Genomic DNA, 22,083 nt, shown 5'->3' with positions numbered 1-22,083 from the left:
GACTCTTGCTCCGATACCTCCTCTTTCTGCAGGTACTGCTACGTCGGATCAGAGGATATCAAGCTGTGAACCGGGCTTGACTTGGATCAGCCCGTGAGGGGTGTAAACGACAGCTACCTTGGTTCAGGCCTATACCTCTGGACTTAAGAGCTTCCAAGCCATCTTCTCGAAGTTGCATAGTTCCTCACCTGCCTTGAATCTCAAAATCTCTTCTGGAACGATACGCATTGATCTGAATAAGTCAGGTGCTCGTAGAATCTGTATGTAAGACGGGCTTTGTTGCAAGCCCGAAGCCGAGTAAGCTGATCCTCAATGACGTCGAGCGGACGACCCATAATATATCATTCCAAGCTAAGGAGGTAGGTATGCTTCCATCTTCTTCAACCGTCTCTCACTCCAAAGACAATCACAGAATGCCAGACTTCGAAAACTATCTCATCCTCATAACCTGCGCTTCAGGAAAGCAGTCTGCAGCCCTGATCCCCCATATCCTGAACATGTACAAGAACATCCGTCTTCAATGCAACAGCTCTGCCTCAAAGCAAGAGCCCACCGATTATGAGACATGGGTGAAGATGAAGGTCGAGGAGATCAAGAGTAAGCAGGCGTGAATGTTTAAAGAAACAGAAAAGGGACGATGTATTGGGGAAAGAAAGCTGGCCTAAGAAATAGTTGAAAGACCATACCAAGCATAAAACAACGCTGTCGTAACCTCATGCGCGCTCAAGAACCCGATCGTATCATTCTGCTTTCGCATCAGTAAACTTGTGTTCAGGGCCTGGGAGATCACGACTGGTCGGCAACGGACCGCTTTTCCTCTCGACTTGGATCTCTTTCTCGTGCTGCACTTGCTTGTGCCCTTTGACTTCGCCATCGACATAGCTTTGTACGCCTTCAGTATCGCTCCCAATTCCGTCTTCTTCCCTTGTACTGCTGGCCTGGCTAACGTCTCTGCTGGCAGGAGTCTCGCTTCTCAGACCTAGATTTCTGCCTTGTCCAGGTGAAGGGTTGTTGTAGTGGTGGCCTCTCCAGTCTGCGGGACCTGTCTCCGGTACGTCTGAGCCTGGTGGTGGTTCTGTAATGACGCTGGCCCTTCTACCACGAGCGGGCTCATCAACAGCTTTCCAGACGACAGCGAGTTTGTCGAAACCCTTTGTGCCCTTCTTCAAACTTCCCTTGATACCATCCATAGCTTCCCAGTCAATCTCAAAGACGCCAGAGGAGGCTGGCGGTTTGTCAGTAGACGCATTCTCGGGGCCTTGGCCTTCGAAGAAGCAGTTAAACCAGACGTGAGCGACAGCTGTTACCATGCTCATGCCGTAGCCTGCCTTGTTTCTTCGCTCGAAGTCGATGTTGACGTCGCTTGTAGGGAGGATTATAGGTTGCGAGGGTCTGAAGACGACGTCTCCTGTCGCGTTGTGTAGCTTCTCGTTGGTGAGAGTGTTTTTGGTAGCCTTTGCCTTCTCTTCCTTTTCCAGGTTCTCGGCCTCCTTGAGGTGGAGGTTCTTCTCGGCACTGTTAATGCCCATGACGGCAGTGACGGCGTCTGCAAAGCCTCCAGACTTTTTGATCTCTCCACGCACAATCTCGCGCTCGTTTTTACTAAAAGTGTGGAAGTTCTTGATGACGCGACCTTCATCGACGAAACCTTCGACACTGACCTTGACACCATCTCTCAGACCCCAGACGTGAACCTCCAAGACCTGCACCTCGCGCTCGACGTAGACTTTTTTGTGTTGTGTCCAGCGATCGACGTAGCTGATCCAGCGCAACTGACTAGGAATGCTGACACCAGCGCCAAAGCCCGGCCTCATTCTGCGTTCTGTGAATCTGCGTATGGCGTCCTCGGCCTTCCAGCCCTCTTCTGAGATCAAGTAGCTGCAACTCATGGAGCCACTGCGTCCTTTGCCAGCTTTGCAGTGTACGACAGCAACCCTCTCTTCATTTTCCATCAACCAGTTGCGCATGCTAGCCATGATCAAGGGAATCATGTTGAATGGTGGAGGATGGTGGTCAGGCCAAGGGTAATGCTTGACGCGACCATAGACTTCAGAGTCAGGGTACCCAGTTCCCTCGGCGCGGAACTCCCAGATGGCCCAGTTGTCTCCATGTTTCTTGTCGAGGAAGGCGACGAGCTGAGATAGAGGGTTGCGGTAGGCGAGTTGAGGATAGGTGCCGCTGGGGCCGGAGGTTGCGATGATGTTGTCGGTCACGTAGCAGAGATCCAGTCCAGCTTCTGGATGTTTGGCGCGAGGGCCTGCCACTATCTGGCGTAAAATCGACGCCATTATTGTGTGAGTTATGTTTGGAAAGGAGGTTGGTGCTAAACGTTCATTGTTTGGACTGTTTCGCAGCGCATGACGGGTCGCGAAACTTGGTCCATCACAGCTGCCGCGACGTCATAGCCTCAAGCCGAGGAGCCTTGCACCTACAACCAATTGACTCGGCTTTGACCCCAATCAACGACTAGAACTGATGTCGGTGCCATCTAACGTTCGAGACGACGAGCCGTGAGACGAGTTATGCGTTGGTCTTCAGACAAGATACTGATTAAAGTTAGAGCGTGCATATCGACGCATGCCGAGGAGGTTTGTGTCAATTGACTTGGCCGCTTGCGCCCCTCGTCCGATAAGTCCGATGTCGTCTGTCTTATCGTCTTGTACCTGTACATCAATGTCCTTTTACTCCGAGGCTCGATAACAATTGACTCTATCCTTGTTGCTACCTATTTCATGTTGACAAGCCATGACATCCCTACTCACTCTTCCTGCTGAGCTACGGAACCAGATCTATGATCATCTATTCATTGAGACATCTCCGTACACCTGCCCTACTGATGCCGCCTCTGATTCAAGCCATAGCCTCAATGACTTTGGCAAATCAAGCAACCTAGACGAGACGACCTCGACACCATGCCAGTCGCTCCTCCTCACATGTCGTCAAATGCATGAAGAGACCCAACTCTTACATCTCCAACGCACCTCCTTCGTACTCGGCGGCAACTACGCAGACCCGGAAGCTTTTGCTCGTCTATGCAACGTCAATCTACCTCCACCACGTATCTCAGACATCAAACACATCACCCTCGTCGGTCGCATCAATCGTCTACGCGCCTTGAACGAAGCATGGAACGGCCTGCCATTCGGCAACTCCCATCTCCGCCTTACAACTCTAGTCATTGTACCGCGACGCCCTGCGCGGTATGACCTCCATTACGCAGAGATAGCAGACCTGGATTCGGCGCATACCCTGTCTTACACCTTGTCCGAAACATTGAAGAACTTGCACAACGTCAAAAGAGTAATAGTCAGAAATGAAGACGATTGCTTCAACGACATAGTATGGAGGGTCATCTACAGAAGCATGATAAGCCGTTTGCTGAGGTGGGGTGGGAAATTGTGTAGTTGTCGATTCAGAGAGGGCAACGGCTGGTTCGAGATCCTTGTCGATGGTCGAGATGCAGATCCGCAGGTTTATAGCGATGCCGACAAGGAGTTTCGACGCGTAGTCGGTGAAGTTCACTAGAATCCAGATTTCCTCCTGGGCTTCTTGCTCCGAGATCGTGTAATACGCGCTGCTTCTGGTGCCGCTTCTACCATGGGTCCAGCTCCAGTTCCTTGGTCGAGTTTTTGGTCTTGGGTAGAAGTCTCTTGTTCCTTTGGCTTCTCTTGGCCCAACGTATCATCTTGTGCTTCAGTTTCCCCTGCCACATCTGGCTCCGTTGCTTTGCGCTTCCTCCCTTCGATTTCTGGCTCCTTCGACTTCTTTGGCTTTTCTTGCTTTGCCCTCTGTTTCTCCTCTTTCGCAAGTCGCTTGCTCTCTCGCTCTTCTTGTCGTTCCTGCTTTAATTTCTCCATCTTTTTCTTTTCTCGCATCTTCCTGTTTTTCTCCTCTTTCCTTTGTTGCATGACTGCCCGCTTCTCTTCCTCGGATAACGCTTTGAAAGCCATCCTTGCCTTTCGTTGCTCCTCCTCGGCTTGACGTTTCTCTTCTGCGAGTCTTACTTCCGCTTCTCGCTCTTCTTGAGCCTTTTTCAGACCCTCCTCAATCTGCTGGCTTTGCTTGCGCGTTGTGAGCCTATTCGCTAGATTGAAATTCTTTGGGTTTGAAGACTCGCTGATAGAAGTGTCGTGGGAACCTGCGCGGACGGAAGAGGCCCTGCTCTGAACCCTGCTTAGAATTGGGTTGGGATGGGTATGCTTTCTTCGCGGTACTCCATCATCGAAGCTCTGGATGGGAGCGGCAAGTGGCTCCTCAGTCGGAGCGTCGTCCATTTTGATATCAACATCAGTCGGCTTGATCTTCCTCCTGATCACGGTGACTTCAGGTGTCTGTTGGGGGAGTGTGACGAGACCCTCTTGCTCAAGATAATCGTACGCGAGCCGTCTCCTTTTCCTTGCCTGCTCGCCTCGATTTTGCATGTTGGCAAAGGTCTCTGGTTGCACAGCATTGAATCCTCTCTCCCATAGTGGCTGATACTCGAGGCCATCTCTCCAGTCTTCAGCATCTGATAATCGTCGTCGGATGACGGGTTGACGGGGTATCTCGACTTCCTCGTCCTTGACTTCGCTTGGTGGCGGCACACCAAGAGTGTCCCATATCTCAACTTCCTGCGCTCTGCTAATTTCTTGATCGACAGCTTCGAGATACGCGTCGTGAGCTTTCCGGTAGTTTTGCTCCAGTCGTCCTTTTCTAAGGCGTTTCTTCTTAGCGGCATCTTGAGCTTCTTCGTCATCCGTAGGTTGATATGCAGCAGCGTCTCCGTCGTCAGAGGCGTCTGAAAGATGGTCATCAGATATGGTGATGGGCCTCTCATCCTCGTTATCGGATGCCTCGGTCCAAAGTTCGGGATCCTCGTAGTATTGATCGGGGCCTAGAACGTCTTCCTCCGCCTCATCCTCGACTGTATTCATCACATTGTCGCTCGCTTGCGTGTTCACTGAGGACGTATGACCAACGCCCAATCTCTCCTCGGCTTCTTCAAGACTAAGCTCGACTCCAGCCCTAGATTGACCTTTTGTAAACTTGGAACCGCGTTCGTAGACCCGCAGGCCATGTCTCCTTGGCACGCTGCCCCAGAACTTGCGCATGTTCGGTTGTAAATCCAACACCTCGACAGCTGTACGGACATCGGATGTTGTCACTGCCGCGCTAGGCTGGTCTTTGTCGCGTGCCCGCAGACGAGTCATGGTTTGGAAGATGGTAGTCTGTACGAGACGCCGAGTCAAGCTGACTGTTACATTATGGAAATCCTGGAAAGAAGTCTGATACATCGAAGGGGTTTCCTCACGAGAGGTGATGAAGTCCGTCCAACTATTTCCCAGGTCGGGTGACTGATGCATAAAGAGCTGAGACAAGCGCAGCCACATCGGTAGGTCGAGAAGTTCGGCTGCTGGAACCATGAGTTCATCAGCCGGCTCTGAAGATTGCTCATTGAATTCCTGATGTGGTGCAGTCGTTTCCAGGGTATCTTCGTCAGCTTCAGGGCCTGTTTTGGGATCAAGATCATCTGTTTTGGCTTCTTCGGAGGCTTCGATGAGAGCGTCTTCTTCGGCTCTGGCATCGTCGACGACTTCTTCGTCCTGTTCCTCGTGGTCTAGCTTTGACATCACGTACGATCCATCATGCGATCTCACCTGTGCCTCGACCTCCTGAGCAAGCTCCTGCGTCAGAAGCCAGTAATCGCCATGTCGTTTTTTCTCCCGCTTTGCATCGCTCTTGGTCTGATATTTGGCAAGACCATCTGCGTACTCCTCGAGCACTGCTTCAGACTGCTTGCTCACCTCAAAAGCACCTGGCACATCCGCAGCAGAGAACACAGGCAAAGCTTTTGTCACATTGCCCTCGGCCGTACCTTGATCGAGTAATGAGAGATACTGGCGAACTTCTGGCTCTGATTTGGTCCTTAGTGCGTCGGATATGGCCTTGATGTTATCCTTCCCAAGGACAGATATTCTTTGGAACAAAATCTCTTTTTCGAGAGGTGTCCACATAGCCACACCGATCTCAGATGGTGGTAGAGCATGAGTAACAGATTGAAAAGGTCGTGCAAGCTCCTCGACGTGTTCATTATAAATGTCTCGGTAAGCCTCGCTGTAGGTCGCCTTTGTTGATTTGGTGACATGAGGCAATACTGGCTTTCTAGCAATTGTCTTCTTGCCAGATTCGGATTTCTGTGACCGATCACTTCTTTCGCTACGTCCACTGCGTGTCGAGCGTACTTCATCGTCGCTGGAGTTTTCTTCGCTCTGGTATTCAGATCCAGAATCTTGCTGTAGATCGTCGTTTTCGATTTTATCATCGTTGACCGACTCACGGTCGGTGCCGTTGTCGCTCATCCCATAGTCTGTTCCTCGAAGAAGAGTTCTCCGATGCAAATGAAATAATTGTTCATCGTGCATCAAAACATTGCATGTGAAGAAAGCGCCGATCAGCGAAGTCTTGGCACGCTTACATAATGATCGCATGACTGGATTTCTCCAAACACTTACCCAAAAGTGAACACCATTTTCGAGCCGCATCACATCCCATACCACGAATGCTGAAGTTTGTCCGGCTTACTAGAAGCTGGCGTATACGTTGTACAGGCCGCCATACTGGCAGTGTCTCGCTTTATCATGAGCGACTACCATTTCGCCAATATGCCACTGTTGTCCAGCCAGTGGCGGCGTCGATCCACAGACCACAAATCCAATTGAGATCGTATCAAGAGGAATGTATCGAAGCAGTATTACGACATCTTGAACTTGGCGGTAAACGCCTTGGAATATCGCTGGCCACAGGCAGTGGTAAGACAGTCATTTTCAGTCACTTGATTGAACGCGTCCCTGAGCCAACCCAGGAGGCCACCCAGACTCTTATCCTGGTGCATCGCCGAGAGTTGGTGGAACAAGCGGCTCGCCATTGTCAGAACATTTACCCAGACAAGATCATCGAAATCGAAATGGGATCAAGGCACGCTACGGGCGTGGCTGACATTACAGTCGCTTCAATCCAGAGCATTATGTCTGGAGACCGAATTGTCAAATTTGATCCCAGCCGCTTCAAGCTTCTGCTTGTGGATGAGGCTCACCATATTGTGGCCACAAGATATCTGGACGTTCTCAAGCACTTTGGCCTTGATGAGGAATCGCAAAAGGTCCCTGACAACCAATGTCCAGCTCTGGTTGGTGTTTCTGCCACATTCTCACGTCACGACGGTCTCAGGCTAGGTGCCGCTATTGACCAGATTGTTTATCACAAGGACTATCTGGACATGATTGAGGGCGAGTGGCTTTCCACCGCTTCCTTCACAACTGTACAGTCTGGAGCAGATCTCAGCAAAGTAAGGTCGCTGGGTAAGCAAGGAGACTTCCAAACGGGTGACTTGTCTAAAGCTGTCAACAACGATGAGACGAACCAAATCACGGTGCAAGCGTGGCTTGCTCAAGCTCAAGACAGGAATGCCACTCTAGTCTTCTGTGTAGACCTGGCGCACGTCTCGAGTCTCACGGCAATGTTTCGTCGTTTTGGTGTCGATGCTAGGTTCATTACTAGTGATACGCCAAAGCAAATAAGAAGCGAGCGATTAGAAGCTTTCAAGAATGGGAAATTTCCTATTTTGCTGAATTGCGGCATCTTCACCGAAGGCACCGATATTCCGAACATTGACTGTGTGCTACTCGCTCGCCCGACAAAGTCTCGCAATCTACTTGTACAAATGATCGGTCGAGGTTTGAGATTGCACCCTGGCAAGCAAGGTTGCCATGTCGTTGATATGGTGGCATCTCTGGAAACAGGAATTGTAACTACGCCAACTCTGTTCGGGCTTGATCCTTCTGAATTGGTCGATCATGCAGATGTTGCATCTATGGCTTCTACGAAAGAAAAGCGCGAGAGAGAAAAGCAACGTGAAGAGGAGGCTGCACTGGGCTTGGAATCACCTCCTGTTGACGTGGGTGATTTGAAGAACTTGGCCGGCAACATTACATTCACCCACTACGACTCTGTCAACGACTTGGTAGAAGACACTCGAGGTGACGTCTACATCAGGCAAGTCAGCCAGTTTGCCTGGGTACAGATTGATACAGATCGATATATGCTGTCGAGCGGTGGCGGTGATACCCTGAAGATCCACCGAGATGATCCTGGTGATGAACGGCCGTGGATCGTCACCAGTGTCGCGAAGCTACCGGAAATTTACGGCTCTAAGAGTCCCTACGCAAGACCTAGGGAGCTGGCTAGAGTGAACGAATTTGACGAGGCTATTCACGCCGCTGATAGCTACGCAGGCAAGCACTACCCTTTCAGAAACATTGCTACAAGGGCACCATGGCGCAAGTATCCTGCCACGGAAGCACAGCTGGCCCGATTGAACAAGTCGCGTCCTGAAGATCAACAACTGACGCAAGAGAATACTACCAAAGGACAAGCAGCGGATATGATAACAAGAATGATCCACGGTGCCAAAGGACGTTTCGACAAGCTCAAACAGATTCGACGCAAGACTGAACAGGAGAAGCAAAAGCGACAGGAGCTGCAAGAGAAAATGTCGAGACATCAGATACAAGTCGGTCCTGTGCGATGATAGGCGCGTTTGCCGCTGTCCAGATGAGTGAAGCTGCCTGTCATGAGGTCAAGCGAAGGCACGCTCATGATCGACTGCACGTCTGAAGCAAGCCTGTCGTGCGACCTTGGTCTTGTTTGCACCTGGTCTGTGTATCAACCAATGTGGGGAAAGACACATCGAACATAATACTGGCCGCCACATGAGAGCCATCTTCACCTATACATGCAAGGAACATCGCAAACGTAGGACTGATGGGATTGGACTACTCTCGTAGCTCTACAGCTCTTTGTCACGGGTAGCTGTCAAAGCAATATATAAACTCTGGTCGACATCGCAGTCTGCCTTCACATCCACAATCCAAACTCGAGCAAAACTCGCACTCAGCTACAGCAATGACTTCTGCCATAATTTTGTTTGCTGCCTTGTCGACCGCAGTCGCTGCTCAGGTCGGTAGCCGCCACCCATACGGCATCTATCCTAGCCCCAGCGTCACATCTTCGAGCTCGGTAGATGAAAATAAAGCTTGATGGAAGCGCAATTACTGACTACCTAGATAGAGCACTGTCGTAACATCTTATGGCGGGTACCCAACCTCTGTGATACCCGTCAACACTACCTTGTCTAGCACGTCGTCGCTGCCGTCGTCGTCGTCTTCGTCTGCGTCGTCTATCGATACCACATCATTGAGCATGTCGTCCATCAACGCTACCTCGTCTAGCATGTCGTCTACCGATACCTCGACCATTATTCCCAGCACGACCACTTCAGCAGTCTCCTTGACGTCTGTCACATCCGACCGTCCACTCAGCTGGACCACCAACAGCAACGGAACTGTCGTTTTGGGTACGTCGACTACTTCGACTGCGGAAACCACATCTGATGCGGCTGCAACAACTACGACAGGCGCAACCTCTTCTAGAGCAACCTGCGTTTCGGTCACGATTGGAGATGTCTCAGCTCGAGGTATATGTGGCTGCGACTACAACATCCACACCTGTCTGGAACGTCTTTCCAATCTGAGCGAATGGTCTAACTCGCAAACAACCGAATCGTTCAATGGCTGCATGAAAGCGTGCGATTCCGAGCCAAACTGTTTTAGCTTCTCGTGGCAGATAAGCAATGGGGTGTGCAAAATGTTTGGCGGCATGCTGAATGGAGGGGCTGGAGTTGTGTCTGACGCGGATTTCATCTCGGGAGAGGTTGTCAAGGGATCATGCACTGGAAACTGCAGCGGACAGTGAGAGAGCTGGATGGCTTGCGGACCAGCCGCGCACGTGTGGGGGTTTCTTTGTGGAGTTCCTTGTTTTCAGACAGAAGTTACCTGACGCCTTTATGATAGTCTAGCTCAATACATGATATTCAACGCTGATATTGTTGAAGAGCCGTGATATGAGCGGCTCAATGCGGGGAAGGCTTGGTTGTCCAACGATTCGTCCGGTCAGAGTTTCCCGAGGCGTCTGGAGACGTGACGCCCCTGGTGCGTCCGACGGGCGACCGCGCGTCCCGTGTGTCGCGGAGGATGAAGATTTACGACACAGGACTTGAAATGTCGAGGGGTAGGGACAGTGGGTGGAGCATGGAGTTAGGGGAGCCGTTGACTCACAGCGGAAGGGCGCGGGCTGCGAACAAGCAATTGTAGCTACATCATTAAGTGAGGGCGCCAAGCATAGGACCGCGCAATGCGCAATGGAGGATGCAGAAAGGTGGTGGCAGGTGGATAGTCACTAGTATGGCCGACGAGTGACGAGTCTACCTAGGTTCCAGGAGGTGGCTGGAAGGTTTGCCCTCATGTTAAGCAGTGAACAGAGCGTTTTAATGACGAGGGGAGCCTGTGCGTTTGTGCTTTTTTCGTAACCAGTTGAACCTGAGGAAGGCGCGCGGGTCCGCAGCAGCATTGAGCATTGAGATTCGAGGGTCTCTGACTACTGCATCGTTCGCATCCGTGCCTCGATCTTTCCCTCTGCTCAACCAGCCCCTCTGTCGCTTCTGTAAACGTGTGAAATCCTGAGAAAGTCGAGGACGGACTTCTCGGTGACTGGTCTGGACGTGGAAGTTGCTCATGCGAAGACGGGCCTCTCTCGCGGGCGCCGACGAAGATGTCGGGTTGAAGGATAATATGCGAAGCAATGTTGAAGAGGTGGATAGCGACGACAACAAAGACGATCCATCGACGCAATCTCTGCTTGAACCTTCAGTATCTCGGAAAAAGGACAGCGCCGACGATATAGACTCTCAATCGACGCCTGCACGCACAGCGCCGCCTTCGGCCGACTCCAAGATGGAGGACTTCTATCGCAAACAGCGCCAACGCGCGAGACTCCGTAGCCCCTGGCACTGCTCCCTTGTGACAATGCTGTGCACTGCTCTGTCGCTGCTGCTATTGGCGACGATAGCGCAATCGTTCCTCGGACGCCAACTGGACACCAAAGGATGCAAGATGTCGTACATGCTGTCGGCCTTTGCCAAATACACAGACTTCGATACCGAGCATACGAGGTTCGCGACAAAGTACTCGCTCTACCTGTATCGGGAGGCTGGTATTGATCAGGACACGCGCGTGCGTACAAGAGCTCGACAATGGGACATGGTCGAAGAGGCTGACACAAGACACAGGTCAAGGGTATCCCGGTGCTGTTCATCCCAGGCAACGCAGGCAGCTACAAACAGGTGCGTTCTCTAGCAGCAGAGGCAGCCAACTACTACCACGATGTGCTGCAACACGACCAGCAGGCTCAGCAAGACGGCAAGCGCCCCTTTGACTTCTTCTCGGTCGACTTCAACGAAGACATCACCGCTTTCCATGGCCAGACACTACTCGACCAGGCCGAATATTTGAACGAAGCCGTCGCATACATCCTCTCGCTCTACCACAATCCACACCGAAGCCTTCGCGACGAATCGCTACCAGATCCCACCTCCGTCATGCTCGTCGGTCACTCCATGGGCGGCATTGTTGCCCGTACAATGTTCACAATACACAACTATCAACCTAATACCATCAACACTATAATTACCCTATCGGCTCCTCATGCTCGTGCTCCAGTATCCTTTGATCAAGACATTGTCGACACCTATCAGAACATCAACGAGTACTGGCGCAACTCCTACTCACTAGACCAGAGTCCACTGGATCATGTCACTCTGGTCTCGATCGTTGGTGGTGGTCTGGATACTGTCGTGCCTTCGGACTATGCCAGTCTGACCTCTCTAATGCCAGAATCACATGGCTTTACAGTCTTCACCTCGACCATGCCCCATGTCTGGACTGGAATGGATCATCTGGCTATCATATGGTGCGATCAACTTCGCAAAGCAGTTATCAAGGCTCTGTTCGATGTTGCTGATGTCAAGCAACCCACACAAACAATTCCGCACGAGGAGCGCATGCGCCACTTCCGAAGACGTTTCCTGACAGGCTTAGAACCCACTGTGCAGAAGGAGCTACCACACCAGGAAGCCAAGATGCTTCTTTCTTTGGACGATCAGTCTTCGGCCATTCTCACCGAGGGCGAACGCCTAAGCCTAAGACAGCTGGGTTCTTCCGCCAAAACCGAAGCTCATGTTCTGCCTGTTCCATCTTTGTTGGAGAACGACTCTAGAAAGCTGTCTGTCTTGACCAACCAGCGACTCGACGAGCATGGACCTGTCCAGGTCTTCCTTTGTTCGTCCCACATTCCCCAAGCTGGTGCTGGCGGCAATGCCTATGCCATCAATCTTGACCTTTCTGGTGGCTCTTCGGGCTTCATGCGCTTGTCTTGTAAGGATACCGCAGCTGACGCCATTGCGTTGCCTGCCTCGACTTCGGAGTCCAACTTCGCTTTCGACGATGCCTTGCCATTCACGTACATCGAGTATGCGCTCAAGGACTTGGCCGAGTATCAGTTTGTGGCTATCATCGACCAAGCCAGTGAACTCACAGACGGCTGGGTAATCGCCGAGTTCAACGACTCTGTCAAGTCAAGAGTCACTGTGAGGAGATCGTTACGCAGCTTGATGCTGAGTGGCATGCACCGCGTCCTGCCAGCTGCTCGTGCTATGGTCAACGAGATCTGCATCCCTCGTGTACACTCAAGCTTACTGGCTTACACTTTGCGCGTTCATCAGAAATGCAAGTCCGAACCTTTATTCCAGCCTCTGTTGAGACAGTACATCTCCGAGCCGTATGAATCGAAGTTCTTCCCCAACGTACGTGGGGATGTAAACATTAACCTGCATGGTGTTTCGCCCTATGTGCCTCCACCAGCAAACTCAGCCCATACCAAGGACGGACTTTCGTTGCAAATCTGGTCGGACCCGACATGTAATGCAGAAATAGAAGTGACTCTGGACATCGACATTCTGGGCAGTTTCGGCAAACTCTATATGCGTTATAGGACTGTCTTTGCCGCGTTCCCTCTGGTCGTTGTTGCTTTAGTGTTGAGGAAACAATTCAAGATCTACGACGCCACTGGTAAGTTTACTCATTCCGTCGCGTTGAGACATTCCTCTGACAACATGCTAGGCATTTTCATGAGCTTTACCGAAAGCATGGACCAGTGCATCAGAACCTCTCTTCCTGTTCTCTTCATAGCATTGTCCTTCTTGTCACTCGCCCTTGCCAACCACGCCACCGCTTCGATTGGTGAAGAAATCCTTGGACCGCAGCACGAAGCGACAGAATCATTCTTACAGTTTACCAAGAACGACCTTTTACTTGGCTCCAATGACCCATTTTTCTTCTGGTTGGTACCGCTTTTTGGTGTAATCAGTGTGGGAGTTTGCATTGTGCTTAATTACATCACATTGGCGTTGACACAAGTCTTCGCTTTCTGCTATTCAAAGTTAAGGAACGTGCGATTGAGGAACGACGACGGAAGGTGAGTTTTGCATTCACAATGGACTTGAAGCGAACAGAAAAGACTGACAATACGGGGTCAGACGAAGGACAACAGCATTCGCAGTCACCAGCCCTCTACAGCGTGTCATTACAACCAGCATCTTGCTCATCATGGTCGCGACCATCATACCCTATCAATTCGCCTACCTAGTACTTTGCCTAGTCCAACTCGCAACCTCAGTCCGGGCATTGCGATTGGCGCAAGAAACAGTAAGCTCTCACCACTTCTGTTACCTCTTTGTAATCAACGTCACTAACACGGCATCTCTTTCTCCAGAAATCCGGCAACAACTACAATTTTTACAACTACGTACACAGTCTTCTCATCCTCATGCTCTGGATCCTCCCCATCAACCTCCCCGTCCTCGTCGTTTGGGTCCACAACCTCGCCGTCCACTGGCTCACACCCTTTTCCTCCCACCACAACATCCTCTCCATCATGCCCTACATTCTCATTGTCGAAACAATGTCTACCGGCCACATCATCCCTCGCTTAATCTCTCCATGGCGTCTGGTCAACAACATCATGTTGTTCGCCCTCGCACTATACGCAGCAGTCTATGGCGTCAGCTATGCATATGTATTGCATCATTTAGTCAATGGGATGGCTGCATGGTTTGTAATAGTGCATTTCGCACCTGTATTGATGAGGAGAGGGGGGTTGGGGGATGAGCAGAGGGGCGCGGGAAGTCCTGCTCCTCCTACTCCACCGGGAGATGGACATATGAAGAAGATACCTTAGACGAAACACACACACACACTCACACACATGATTTGGAGTAGGGTAGGAGTAGAAGGATTGTTGTATATAGATGTTTTTTTCTGGTTTCGGATGTTTTTTTTTGTTTTCTTCTTGTCTCCCCTGGTACTCTTTTTCTTTTTCTTTTTTTCGGGTCCTCTTTCCCACTTGTTGCAGTGGGATTATTATAATGATTAATCTTTACCTTTCTCTGAAGTTTAGAGTGTCCAACGTTGTTGCTTTTTTGAGGGATGCTGAAGGGGCGTTATCTTGGAGGCAAAGTGCTGGTTAAAGCACCTTCCACTTGATGTTTAAACTCAACGCTCGACATGACCAGATTCATTGTGCATGCTCATTCAGAAAGAACTGATTCCAAAGAAATGGATAGAGAGTGGACAAAAAAAAGAATAAAAGACCAAAAGGAGCAAAAGAGTGGAGATATAATGCCGCAATAACACACTTGAAAGAGTAGAAAAACAATCCAACCAATCCGACTTTTTTCCAAACCACATCCCTATTTCTTGTCCTGCTCAGCAAGAGTAGGATTTCCATCACCCTTCTTCGCAATAGGCAAATCCTTAAACGGTACACTCAATCCAACACGATCAATGGTCTTTTCGACAACAAATTTACCACTACCATCAACCCTGTTGATCAAACTCTTACGATCGGTATCAACCACAAGACGCAAAAGGTCTGGACGCATATAATGACCTCCCTATCCAATTACATCAGTAACCCATGTATTCTAAAGAGCAGAGAGAGAGAGAGGGAGAGAGAGAGAGAGGGGAGGGAGAAAGAAGGGCGAGTGGTGTGGGGAGAGATCCTACAAAGTCATTCAGTGCTTTACTGAGATGTGTCTCGTCAAGATCAATGTCGACGTAAACCAAGCCTTCGAATTCTTCGGTGGGCTTTGTGATTAAGCTCTGTCCATCAGGACCGTAGATTCTAGTGTTGCCGTTGTAGATTCTGTGGTCTTCGCATTCTTTACCGGGGGGTGTTTGCAGAGCTACTCCTTCCTTTGAAATCATTTGGAAAGGAGCAAGAGTGAATGAAGCAGTCTCTATAGCATAAGCAGGGGTGACGATATCGGCGTTTGCGTCCGAGATGTTGGTGTAAGGATCTGGGTACTTGAGAGTGGTGGCGTGGGGATAAAGAGGCCAGCCTGCAATATGTACTTGTTCGCCGCGGGAGACGGCATAGGCTTTTAGGAATGGGTTCATGTTTTCCCAGCAGTTTAGGTGGCCGATGCGGCCGATTTCTGTGTCGACGACTGATTCGGTGGTGTCGCCTGTACCTGTTTTGGATCTTGATCAGTAAACATGGTCTTTTGTGTGATGAGACGATGAATTAGATCTGGATGCTCACGTACCATCTCCAAAGACAAGTCTCTCGACGTGGGTGGCGCGGATCTTGCGACGGTGGTTCAGGACGTCACCGGTGGGAGAGATCAAGACCTGAGTGGTGTAGAGAGAGTTCAAGTCGACTTCCGAGTAGCCCAAGGATACAAAGATACCGTTTTCCTTTGCAGCAGCACGGATACGGTGCATATCAGGGCTATCACTAGGTAGACTGTTCTCGCGGTACTTCTTTAGGAGCGGGAGAGACTCCTGGTAGTTTACACGCCACATCCAGTATGGGTAACCGGGGATCCCTGTGTAGTAGCCACGTCAGCGTCGTAAATGCTTGTGAGACGATAGATGGAGGACAAACAGAGTTCAGGGAAGGCAATGAGCTTGCAGCCGTTCTGACCAGCCTCGTCGATCCAGTGGATGGTCTTCTGGACAGAGAGCTCAAGGTTGAGCCATCCGGGCTCGGCATTGACGGCAGCAGCCTTGTACTTCTTGATAGTAGCGACCATATTGAAGACGGAATTGGCAGGCGAGAGAGTGCTTGAGTGCAGTGTTCGAGAGTGAGATGATTGAATGTGATGTCTTTCTCGATTGCCCTGACCGGAGGGGTTTATATATTTATCTTACCACGAGAGTTACCTGTACCTGAATCTTCCGATACCGCTCACTATTCGGTGGTCCATCACTCAATGCAGTGGCGATATGGTCAGGCCAATCTTGTCGTCGTGACATTCTCGTTTGCAGATGCCTGATAGTCAGGAAGTCGTATGATATGCTGCGTTTGACTCCGAGCACAGCATACATATCAGACCCCGAGATAGCGCTGATACATTCCGTCCGACGTTGTTTCGAGTGTGCGTTGCACAGATCGACTCGGGCTTTGGTTGCTGTGCTGGCAGTATCCCGGGATTTGCTTGACATCTCCGGCCAATCTTCTTCGTCTACGCACGCGCAGTAGGCAGGATAGACGAAGTCATGAGATATCGGGCATTGTAGCTACAGTTCATCCAGACGTCCAAGATGTCGCAATCGGACGGCTGTAAGAGATGATTCGGTATGCAGAACTATGGAGGACAGGCCACTTGTGGCTCGACGTCAGGTCGAAGGCTATAGCATGTCATATTGTAAAAAGTGTTTTCATAATTGACAGCCAGTTTTCGCCAGGTCACACTTGTTGATGGCATGGATATACATGATCATGTCGAGAGGGGTATATTCGAGGAAGGTATTCACGGAGTCATTGACAGAGGAAGCCACGATGACGACCTGGTGCTCAGACCTTGCCCTCAACGCCCGCTGTTGGGATGACCCTGCTTCACACCTCCATGGAACAATCACACCGCAATATCGAGCACTCCGGTCGCCAATACTTGCTTCCAAGACCACGGAGTCATGCATGTTGACACAGAGCATGATACTCGTTCATGATCTGCTTTTATGCTGAGATGTCATGGATAAAAAACGCCATGAAAGCTGTGAACGAAATTCACTGACGTCTGCGTAGGGAGATAGCATGTTCACTACAAATTCATCTACATACAGCTCAGCAGCTTGATTGAATCCACTCATGAACGACACCAGCAATTTGAGGGCTATTCAACTCGAGATATCCAAAGTGACCGTTACCAACGATGCCTTTGTCAGCTAGCTTGATCCATTCGGCGTTAACGCCAGCTTGCTGCAAGAAGTCGATTACACAATGCTCGTAGGTGATATGCGGACTAGCACTACCAGTAAGAGCGACATACTTGACTTTGGCAACCTCAGTGAGCTTGTGAATGGTTCCAGTCTGCATGTAGCAGCTACGATTGGCAGGTGTGTCGTCGCCCACGAGTTTGTAGGCGAGTTCGGAGGAGTTGGCAATCGGAGGATCGTAAGTGACATGAGTGTTCGTCATGCCCCAAGGACGAGCGGACGTACGACCAACAGAGGACGTGGCATTTCCGACGTACGACTGGAAGGGAATGTTTCCCGGCTCAAGATTGATGTTGCCAGCGACCAAAGAAGGGCAGTCATTAGAGAGGAGCAGGGGATGTAAGGCTCCAATGGAGTGGGAAACCAAGAATGAGGGACCGATGAGAGACAGCAACTGGCATCCCGAGGATCTCATAGACAGCTCCTGAACAGTCAGGTTGCTGGTCAAAGGAATGAATGTCGACTCAAAGGCATCGAAGATGGGATCACCCTTCAACCCTGAGCCAGGCCACTGAGTGTGCTGTTGCGACTGTGGGTAGGCGTTGGTAATCTCAGGTGCAGTAAATCCTTTCTCACTGATCTCAGCAGTGGAGCCAATGCGCATAACGTAGTCATTAAGGTTCTCCGCACTGCCTCTACCGACACTAGTTTGATCGACAATGTAGACTTGATAGCCGTAGTCCAGAAGATGAGAGGCAAAACCCTTGCGATTGTCGGGCGTGTTAAGCCATGTCTTCTCACATCAGCCACAAACAATCTAGAACAAATACTTTTAGATGCAACTCACCACACCAGAAGTGCCTCCACCATGGAACAAGACTACTGGTCTGCTCTGATTGACTCCACGCGCTGGAGTCAACTTCTCGACATAGAGCTGGTCATAAGTGAGATTACCAGCAGCTCCAGCTACGTAATGTCCTCCGACGTAGAAGAAGTCGCGATGGTGCAGTGCTTCTTTCGATGCGCATTTGGGTGAAATCGCGTTGATGCCAGTACAATTAGCAGCGGCGAGAGCAGCGCTCGCAAGTGAGGCGAGACCGAACAGGGTTGAAGAGATCATTTCCTGCTGAGAATAGAGGTCACGATATTTGAAACAAGCCAAGGAGAAAAGGTTGTCGGCAGGGTTGTTGCGGGAGTCGGTCGCTTTTGTATTCCTCGCCTGGCTTGCTGCCCGGGAAGTCGCCTATTCAGAGTAGTGCAATCGTCTCCTTCATATCGCTAAGATCCACCATCGTGACCGGCAAGACATAGCACAACCTACAATTTCGGCTTCGCCCAGCGAGTATGGAGGGCAATCTGGACGGCGCGGTCTGCCTGATGACAACCGATGGAGCCATTACGACTGCCGGACCGCATCAGCACGTTCTTGTCGCTGGCAATGCCCTGACAGCGACTCCGTCAATCATGTGTGTAATGATCAGCATCGTGTCGAGCGGTGTAAGGGTTAAAATTGAGTGCTCAATCACACCAAGGGTCAGTTAAGCGACGCGCCGACGCGCGTGAACAGATGGCTTGGCAAACGTGATAACTTTGAGAATGCATTCTCACCATGCTCCTTCCAGTAGCTCCATCAGCTCGGAAGTCTAAAGCTCCAGCAGTGTTGGATCCTTATCACCACTTGGCTGATGCGTCTTAGGTCACTTTCACTCTCAAACAATGTTCATCTCCATTGATGCTAGTGATGCTGGGTCTGTGCGAAGCTACCCTTGTCAATGAACGGGCCATCGTTTGGCGACCCTGGGTCACTTGGGCCTTCAGGAGGCTCAGGCGGGTGCTTCAGATCATGGACATCCTCAGATTTCCCATATGCACACGAGAATGGAGCGCCCACGACATTCTAGACGTCTGAGACATCCTACCACAGACGAGCTCCTGCAGCTGGTGAGTCCATCCGGAAGGATGAGGCTGCTTGGTTGGACCAGTCGCAGATCATGGAGGTCTAGAAATGAGCTCAGTCCTTAAAGGACGTTTGCCATCAGGAAGTTTGGCCCTAGGATAAAGGTAGGTTACTTCCGCTTAGGATGCAACAAACGAGTCCAATGTGTCGGCAGAACTCGAGATCCGTGAACGATCTGCATAAACATATGGCCTGAGTCCTCTTGTGCTTGTGAGACACTTTGGTCTCTGACCCTCCTCCACTCTTTGTGAGTCGCTGTGCCCTTGAATCGCGCCAGCAGGAATGTCGCGCTCAGCCTACCTGGGGCAACCACCGGCCACTCAAGATGACTTCTGGATCATCAAGGGGATGTACAGAGCAGCCTACTCTTTCAACAAAGACCCAAGCAAAGGATACCTTTTTGTCCCGAAGAAACCTGACCACTATGAGTACAACGACAAGCAAGCCGGCATCATTCTCGGTATGGCAGTGGCGATAGCCATCATGTTCCTCACCACAGCTCTGCGACTCGCTCTCCGGCAGTTCAAGACAGGAGTGAGATTTGGAGCAGATGACTGGATATTGATGCCAGCAGTGGTATGGGGCAATGTCTTACTACCCCAGTCGATCCTCTAGTTGCTGACGTGCGACCGCAGATCATGGCCATACTATACCCGATCCTACAAATAGCCATGGTGACTCGTGGAGGCGGCGGGAAGCATACCTGGGACGTCACTTATGCTGAGTATTACATATTCAACAAGGTGGGTACCTGTCCGTTAAACGAAGACATGACTGCTGACTGAACTTGTTTTAGCTTGCAATCGTCTGCAAAATCATCTTCTTCACAACCGTCGGCATAATCAAGATATCGATCTGTCTCTTCCTTCGTCGTATCTCGGAAGCCTCATCGAAATACCCTCGCATCGCCAATGACGTCTTCCTGTTCTTGCTCATAAGCTATACGTTACTCGCACTGTTCTGGTCCTGCTTCCAGTGCTCGCCGGCACCTGCTATGTGGGACAAGATATACTCCGGACAACTTGCACAGCCTGCCAAATGTTGGTCAACGCTCGTGGTGGCGAACGCCCTCAGCGTGATACACGTTGTCATGGACTTTGTCCTGCTTCTGACGCCGATAGTTGTTCTATGGAAAGTACGACTGAACAAAAAGACGAAGATCAGATTGTTCATTGTCTTTTCGATGGGATCATTGTCATGCGTGGCGAGCGTCCTACGTGAACTTGCACAGAAGAGTATTAGCAAGGACATTACTTGTAAGCACTTATTTACAATATCAACATACAGCATTTAACGTCATACAGATGGCTACACAAGTCTATTGGCATGGACCGTGGTCGATTTGACCCTTGCAGTAGTTGTCGCATCACTACCTGTAATCAGTGCACTCATCCCCAAAGCTTGGGGTGAAATAACCCATTCATCAAGAGTCCGCAGGACCACTCTCGGACAGGATACTACTAGAGGAACTCAAAGACAGTCTGTTACTGGAAGAGCTCGTCGAAGTAGTATTGACTCAGAAGAAGACGGCATATTGCGTGAGGACCGTATCGAGTTGTCTTTTGCCAGGAACTCGAAACAAGTCGAACCGCGAGGTCATTCTCAGGCTTCGTCGTTCGAGAATCGGCAGACTGTGCAAGCAGTTTGACGACGCAATTGCTCGTTTTGTGCTGACCCTTGGTCTGAGTCTAAAATGCCGAGCGGTAGGCTGGATATGCTGGGCGTGGGGGCTTGGGGAGGACAAATTCCTGCTGGCTCAGGAAACCCCTGTTACGAGACGCTCCTTCGTTGGACGTGTAGTCTTGCGTACTTTGAATGACAATAGCGGTGACGCTATCCTGGGAAGCGGTACAGAGAGACGAAATAATGATTTTAAAGAGTCTATCAAGGTCTACAGTCCCATGTCGAATAACAAGAACTCAGCAGGCTTATCACCAACGCTCTCAACCTCAATCTTACCAGGTCCAGTAGCGTTGGTGATGTAGGCACCATCGCCCTCACCCAACTCGACATCGCCAACTCTGATCTTGGCACCTCCAGACTTAGGCTGGGTCCTGCCACCCATGACAAGATGGACGAAAATGTTCCTCTTGCCCTCAGCCACAATATCATGAACAACCTTCTTCCCCGGCGACAAGATACTAGCATCCATGTTAAGATCCGCATGCAAAGGAATAGGCTGATCCTCTGCATCCCTTCCAGAATGCCTCTTCTGATCCTCCATAATCCTAACCAATTTATTCTCCTTCATCTCATCCGTAAACTTTCTCGTCACATAACTAGGCTTCAATCCCCTGGTATAAGGCTTTGCCCAAATCTGCAAGAAATGCACATCTTCGTCTCTCTTGCGGTTATACTCTGAATGCCTTATTCCAGTTCCTGCCGACGTAAATTGAACTTCTCCACGTTTGAGGTTTTCGAGGTTTCCCATGCTGTCTTTGTGCTCGAGTTCGCCGCGGACTATGTACGACCAGATGAGGAATTCGGCGTGGGAGTGCGTGCCAAATCCTGTGCCTTTTTCTACGCGGTCTTCGTTTATTACGCGTAGAGGGCCGAAGGATTCGTGACTGGGGTCGTAGTAGGAGGCAAAGGAGAAAGTGTGGAAAGTGTAGAGCCAGCCGTGGTCAGCATGACCGCGGGCATTCCAGGGTCGCTTGACAATTTTGAGAGAAGAGTTTGCTGAAGAGGACATTGTGCGTTGAACTGACGGGGGTGTTCTTGAGAATAAAGATGGGAGGTTGTTACGGAGTGGTGTGAGGAAAGCCACGGTGATTGCGGTTATACCGATGAGAATGGCGATGGCCTTGAGATTGAGCGTCGATGTAGTGGATTGTGTGTTGTTGCTTTCAGATGGTTGAGAAGACATGCGAGATGGCAGGATGTTGGAATTGGAAGATTCTTATATCACGTTGTGACGGGACGTTGATTATGATATTTATTCTATGGCATGCCAAAGGTTTGTCATGCCGGCCGGCG

General features: G+C 50.5%; 11 protein-coding genes across 11 annotated transcripts; 6 read left to right on the top strand and 5 right to left on the bottom strand.

Moving 5' to 3' along the window:
• Positions 1 to 216: 216 nt before the first annotated feature.
• AUEXF2481DRAFT_41248 (uncharacterized protein) lies at positions 217 to 860 on the top strand. The gene is made up of 2 exons (XM_013487111.1): positions 217 to 745; positions 809 to 860. Exon 1 carries the CDS (start codon positions 414 to 416, stop codon positions 609 to 611), a length of 198 nt encoding a protein of 65 aa, XP_013342565.1. The 5' UTR covers positions 217 to 413; the 3' UTR covers positions 612 to 745; positions 809 to 860.
• Positions 741 to 2,288, bottom strand: AUEXF2481DRAFT_66879 (uncharacterized protein; the record flags this gene model as incomplete). The annotated part of the gene is made up of 1 exon (XM_013487183.1): positions 741 to 2,288. The coding sequence occupies one exon, from the start codon at positions 2,286 to 2,288 to the stop codon at positions 741 to 743; it is 1,548 nt and encodes a 515-aa protein (XP_013342637.1).
• A 291-nt stretch (positions 2,289 to 2,579) lies between these two features.
• AUEXF2481DRAFT_41244 (uncharacterized protein) lies at positions 2,580 to 3,699 on the top strand. The gene has a single exon (XM_013487110.1). It carries the CDS (start codon positions 2,746 to 2,748, stop codon positions 3,523 to 3,525), a length of 780 nt encoding a protein of 259 aa, XP_013342564.1. The 5' UTR covers positions 2,580 to 2,745; the 3' UTR covers positions 3,526 to 3,699.
• On the bottom strand, positions 3,522 to 6,401 carry AUEXF2481DRAFT_30602 (uncharacterized protein; the record flags this gene model as incomplete). Its single annotated transcript, XM_013487062.1, has 1 exon — positions 3,522 to 6,401. One exon carries the CDS (start codon positions 6,399 to 6,401, stop codon positions 3,522 to 3,524), a length of 2,880 nt encoding a protein of 959 aa, XP_013342516.1.
• Positions 6,402 to 6,538: 137 nt separating this feature from the next.
• Positions 6,539 to 8,566, top strand: AUEXF2481DRAFT_66788 (uncharacterized protein; the record flags this gene model as incomplete). The annotated part of the gene is made up of 1 exon (XM_013487173.1): positions 6,539 to 8,566. One exon carries the CDS (start codon positions 6,539 to 6,541, stop codon positions 8,564 to 8,566), a length of 2,028 nt encoding a protein of 675 aa, XP_013342627.1.
• A 374-nt stretch (positions 8,567 to 8,940) lies between these two features.
• On the top strand, positions 8,941 to 9,789 carry AUEXF2481DRAFT_30600 (uncharacterized protein; the record flags this gene model as incomplete). Its single annotated transcript, XM_013487061.1, has 2 exons — positions 8,941 to 9,054; positions 9,106 to 9,789. The coding sequence occupies 2 exons, from the start codon at positions 8,941 to 8,943 to the stop codon at positions 9,787 to 9,789; spliced, it is 798 nt and encodes a 265-aa protein (XP_013342515.1).
• A 1,037-nt stretch (positions 9,790 to 10,826) lies between these two features.
• On the top strand, positions 10,827 to 14,166 carry AUEXF2481DRAFT_66869 (uncharacterized protein; the record flags this gene model as incomplete). The annotated part of the gene is made up of 5 exons (XM_013487181.1): positions 10,827 to 11,105; positions 11,162 to 12,998; positions 13,050 to 13,404; positions 13,466 to 13,634; positions 13,702 to 14,166. The coding sequence occupies 5 exons, from the start codon at positions 10,827 to 10,829 to the stop codon at positions 14,164 to 14,166; spliced, it is 3,105 nt and encodes a 1,034-aa protein (XP_013342635.1).
• A 511-nt stretch (positions 14,167 to 14,677) lies between these two features.
• On the bottom strand, positions 14,678 to 16,024 carry AUEXF2481DRAFT_30598 (uncharacterized protein; the record flags this gene model as incomplete). The annotated part of the gene is made up of 4 exons (XM_013487060.1): positions 14,678 to 14,881; positions 14,994 to 15,460; positions 15,536 to 15,817; positions 15,877 to 16,024. 4 exons carry the CDS (start codon positions 16,022 to 16,024, stop codon positions 14,678 to 14,680), a joined length of 1,101 nt encoding a protein of 366 aa, XP_013342514.1.
• Positions 16,025 to 16,957: 933 nt separating this feature from the next.
• On the bottom strand, positions 16,958 to 18,644 carry AUEXF2481DRAFT_73753 (uncharacterized protein). Its single transcript, XM_013487193.1, has 2 exons — positions 17,998 to 18,644; positions 16,958 to 17,943 (listed from the first exon to the last, which is right to left on the bottom strand). Exons 1-2 carry the CDS (start codon positions 18,268 to 18,270, stop codon positions 17,059 to 17,061), a joined length of 1,158 nt encoding a protein of 385 aa, XP_013342647.1. The 5' UTR covers positions 18,271 to 18,644; the 3' UTR covers positions 16,958 to 17,058.
• A 745-nt stretch (positions 18,645 to 19,389) lies between these two features.
• On the top strand, positions 19,390 to 20,755 carry AUEXF2481DRAFT_6106 (uncharacterized protein; the record flags this gene model as incomplete). Its single annotated transcript, XM_013487008.1, has 4 exons — positions 19,390 to 19,683; positions 19,743 to 19,850; positions 19,904 to 20,363; positions 20,412 to 20,755. The coding sequence occupies 4 exons, from the start codon at positions 19,390 to 19,392 to the stop codon at positions 20,753 to 20,755; spliced, it is 1,206 nt and encodes a 401-aa protein (XP_013342462.1).
• Positions 20,660 to 22,065, bottom strand: AUEXF2481DRAFT_41236 (uncharacterized protein). The gene has a single exon (XM_013487109.1). The coding sequence runs from the start codon at positions 21,971 to 21,973 to the stop codon at positions 20,999 to 21,001; it is 975 nt and encodes a 324-aa protein (XP_013342563.1). The 5' UTR covers positions 21,974 to 22,065; the 3' UTR covers positions 20,660 to 20,998.
• Positions 22,066 to 22,083: the final 18 nt, after the last annotated feature.

This window comes from Aureobasidium subglaciale, assembly GCF_000721755.1.
Source record: "Aureobasidium subglaciale EXF-2481 unplaced genomic scaffold scaffold_14, whole genome shotgun sequence".
In the NCBI taxonomy this organism is placed as follows: Eukaryota; Fungi; Ascomycota; class Dothideomycetes; order Dothideales; family Saccotheciaceae; genus Aureobasidium; species Aureobasidium subglaciale.
Note: the sequence above shows the minus strand (reverse complement) of the source record. Positions and strands in the feature narration are given on the sequence as shown.

Coding starts and splice junctions, on each gene's coding strand:
- AUEXF2481DRAFT_41236 (XM_013487109.1), bottom strand. CDS start 21,973: ATGTCTTCTCAACCATCTGAAAGCAACAACACACAATCCACTACATCG.
- AUEXF2481DRAFT_73753 (XM_013487193.1), bottom strand. CDS start 18,270: ATGATCTCTTCAACCCTGTTCGGTCTCGCCTCACTTGCGAGCGCTGCT. Junction 17,944..17,997: donor GTGGAGGCACTTCTGGTGTG/GTGAGTTGCATC, acceptor TGATGTGAGAAG/ACATGGCTTAACACGCCCGA.
- AUEXF2481DRAFT_41244 (XM_013487110.1), top strand. CDS start 2,746: ATGACATCCCTACTCACTCTTCCTGCTGAGCTACGGAACCAGATCTAT.
- AUEXF2481DRAFT_41248 (XM_013487111.1), top strand. CDS start 414: ATGCCAGACTTCGAAAACTATCTCATCCTCATAACCTGCGCTTCAGGA.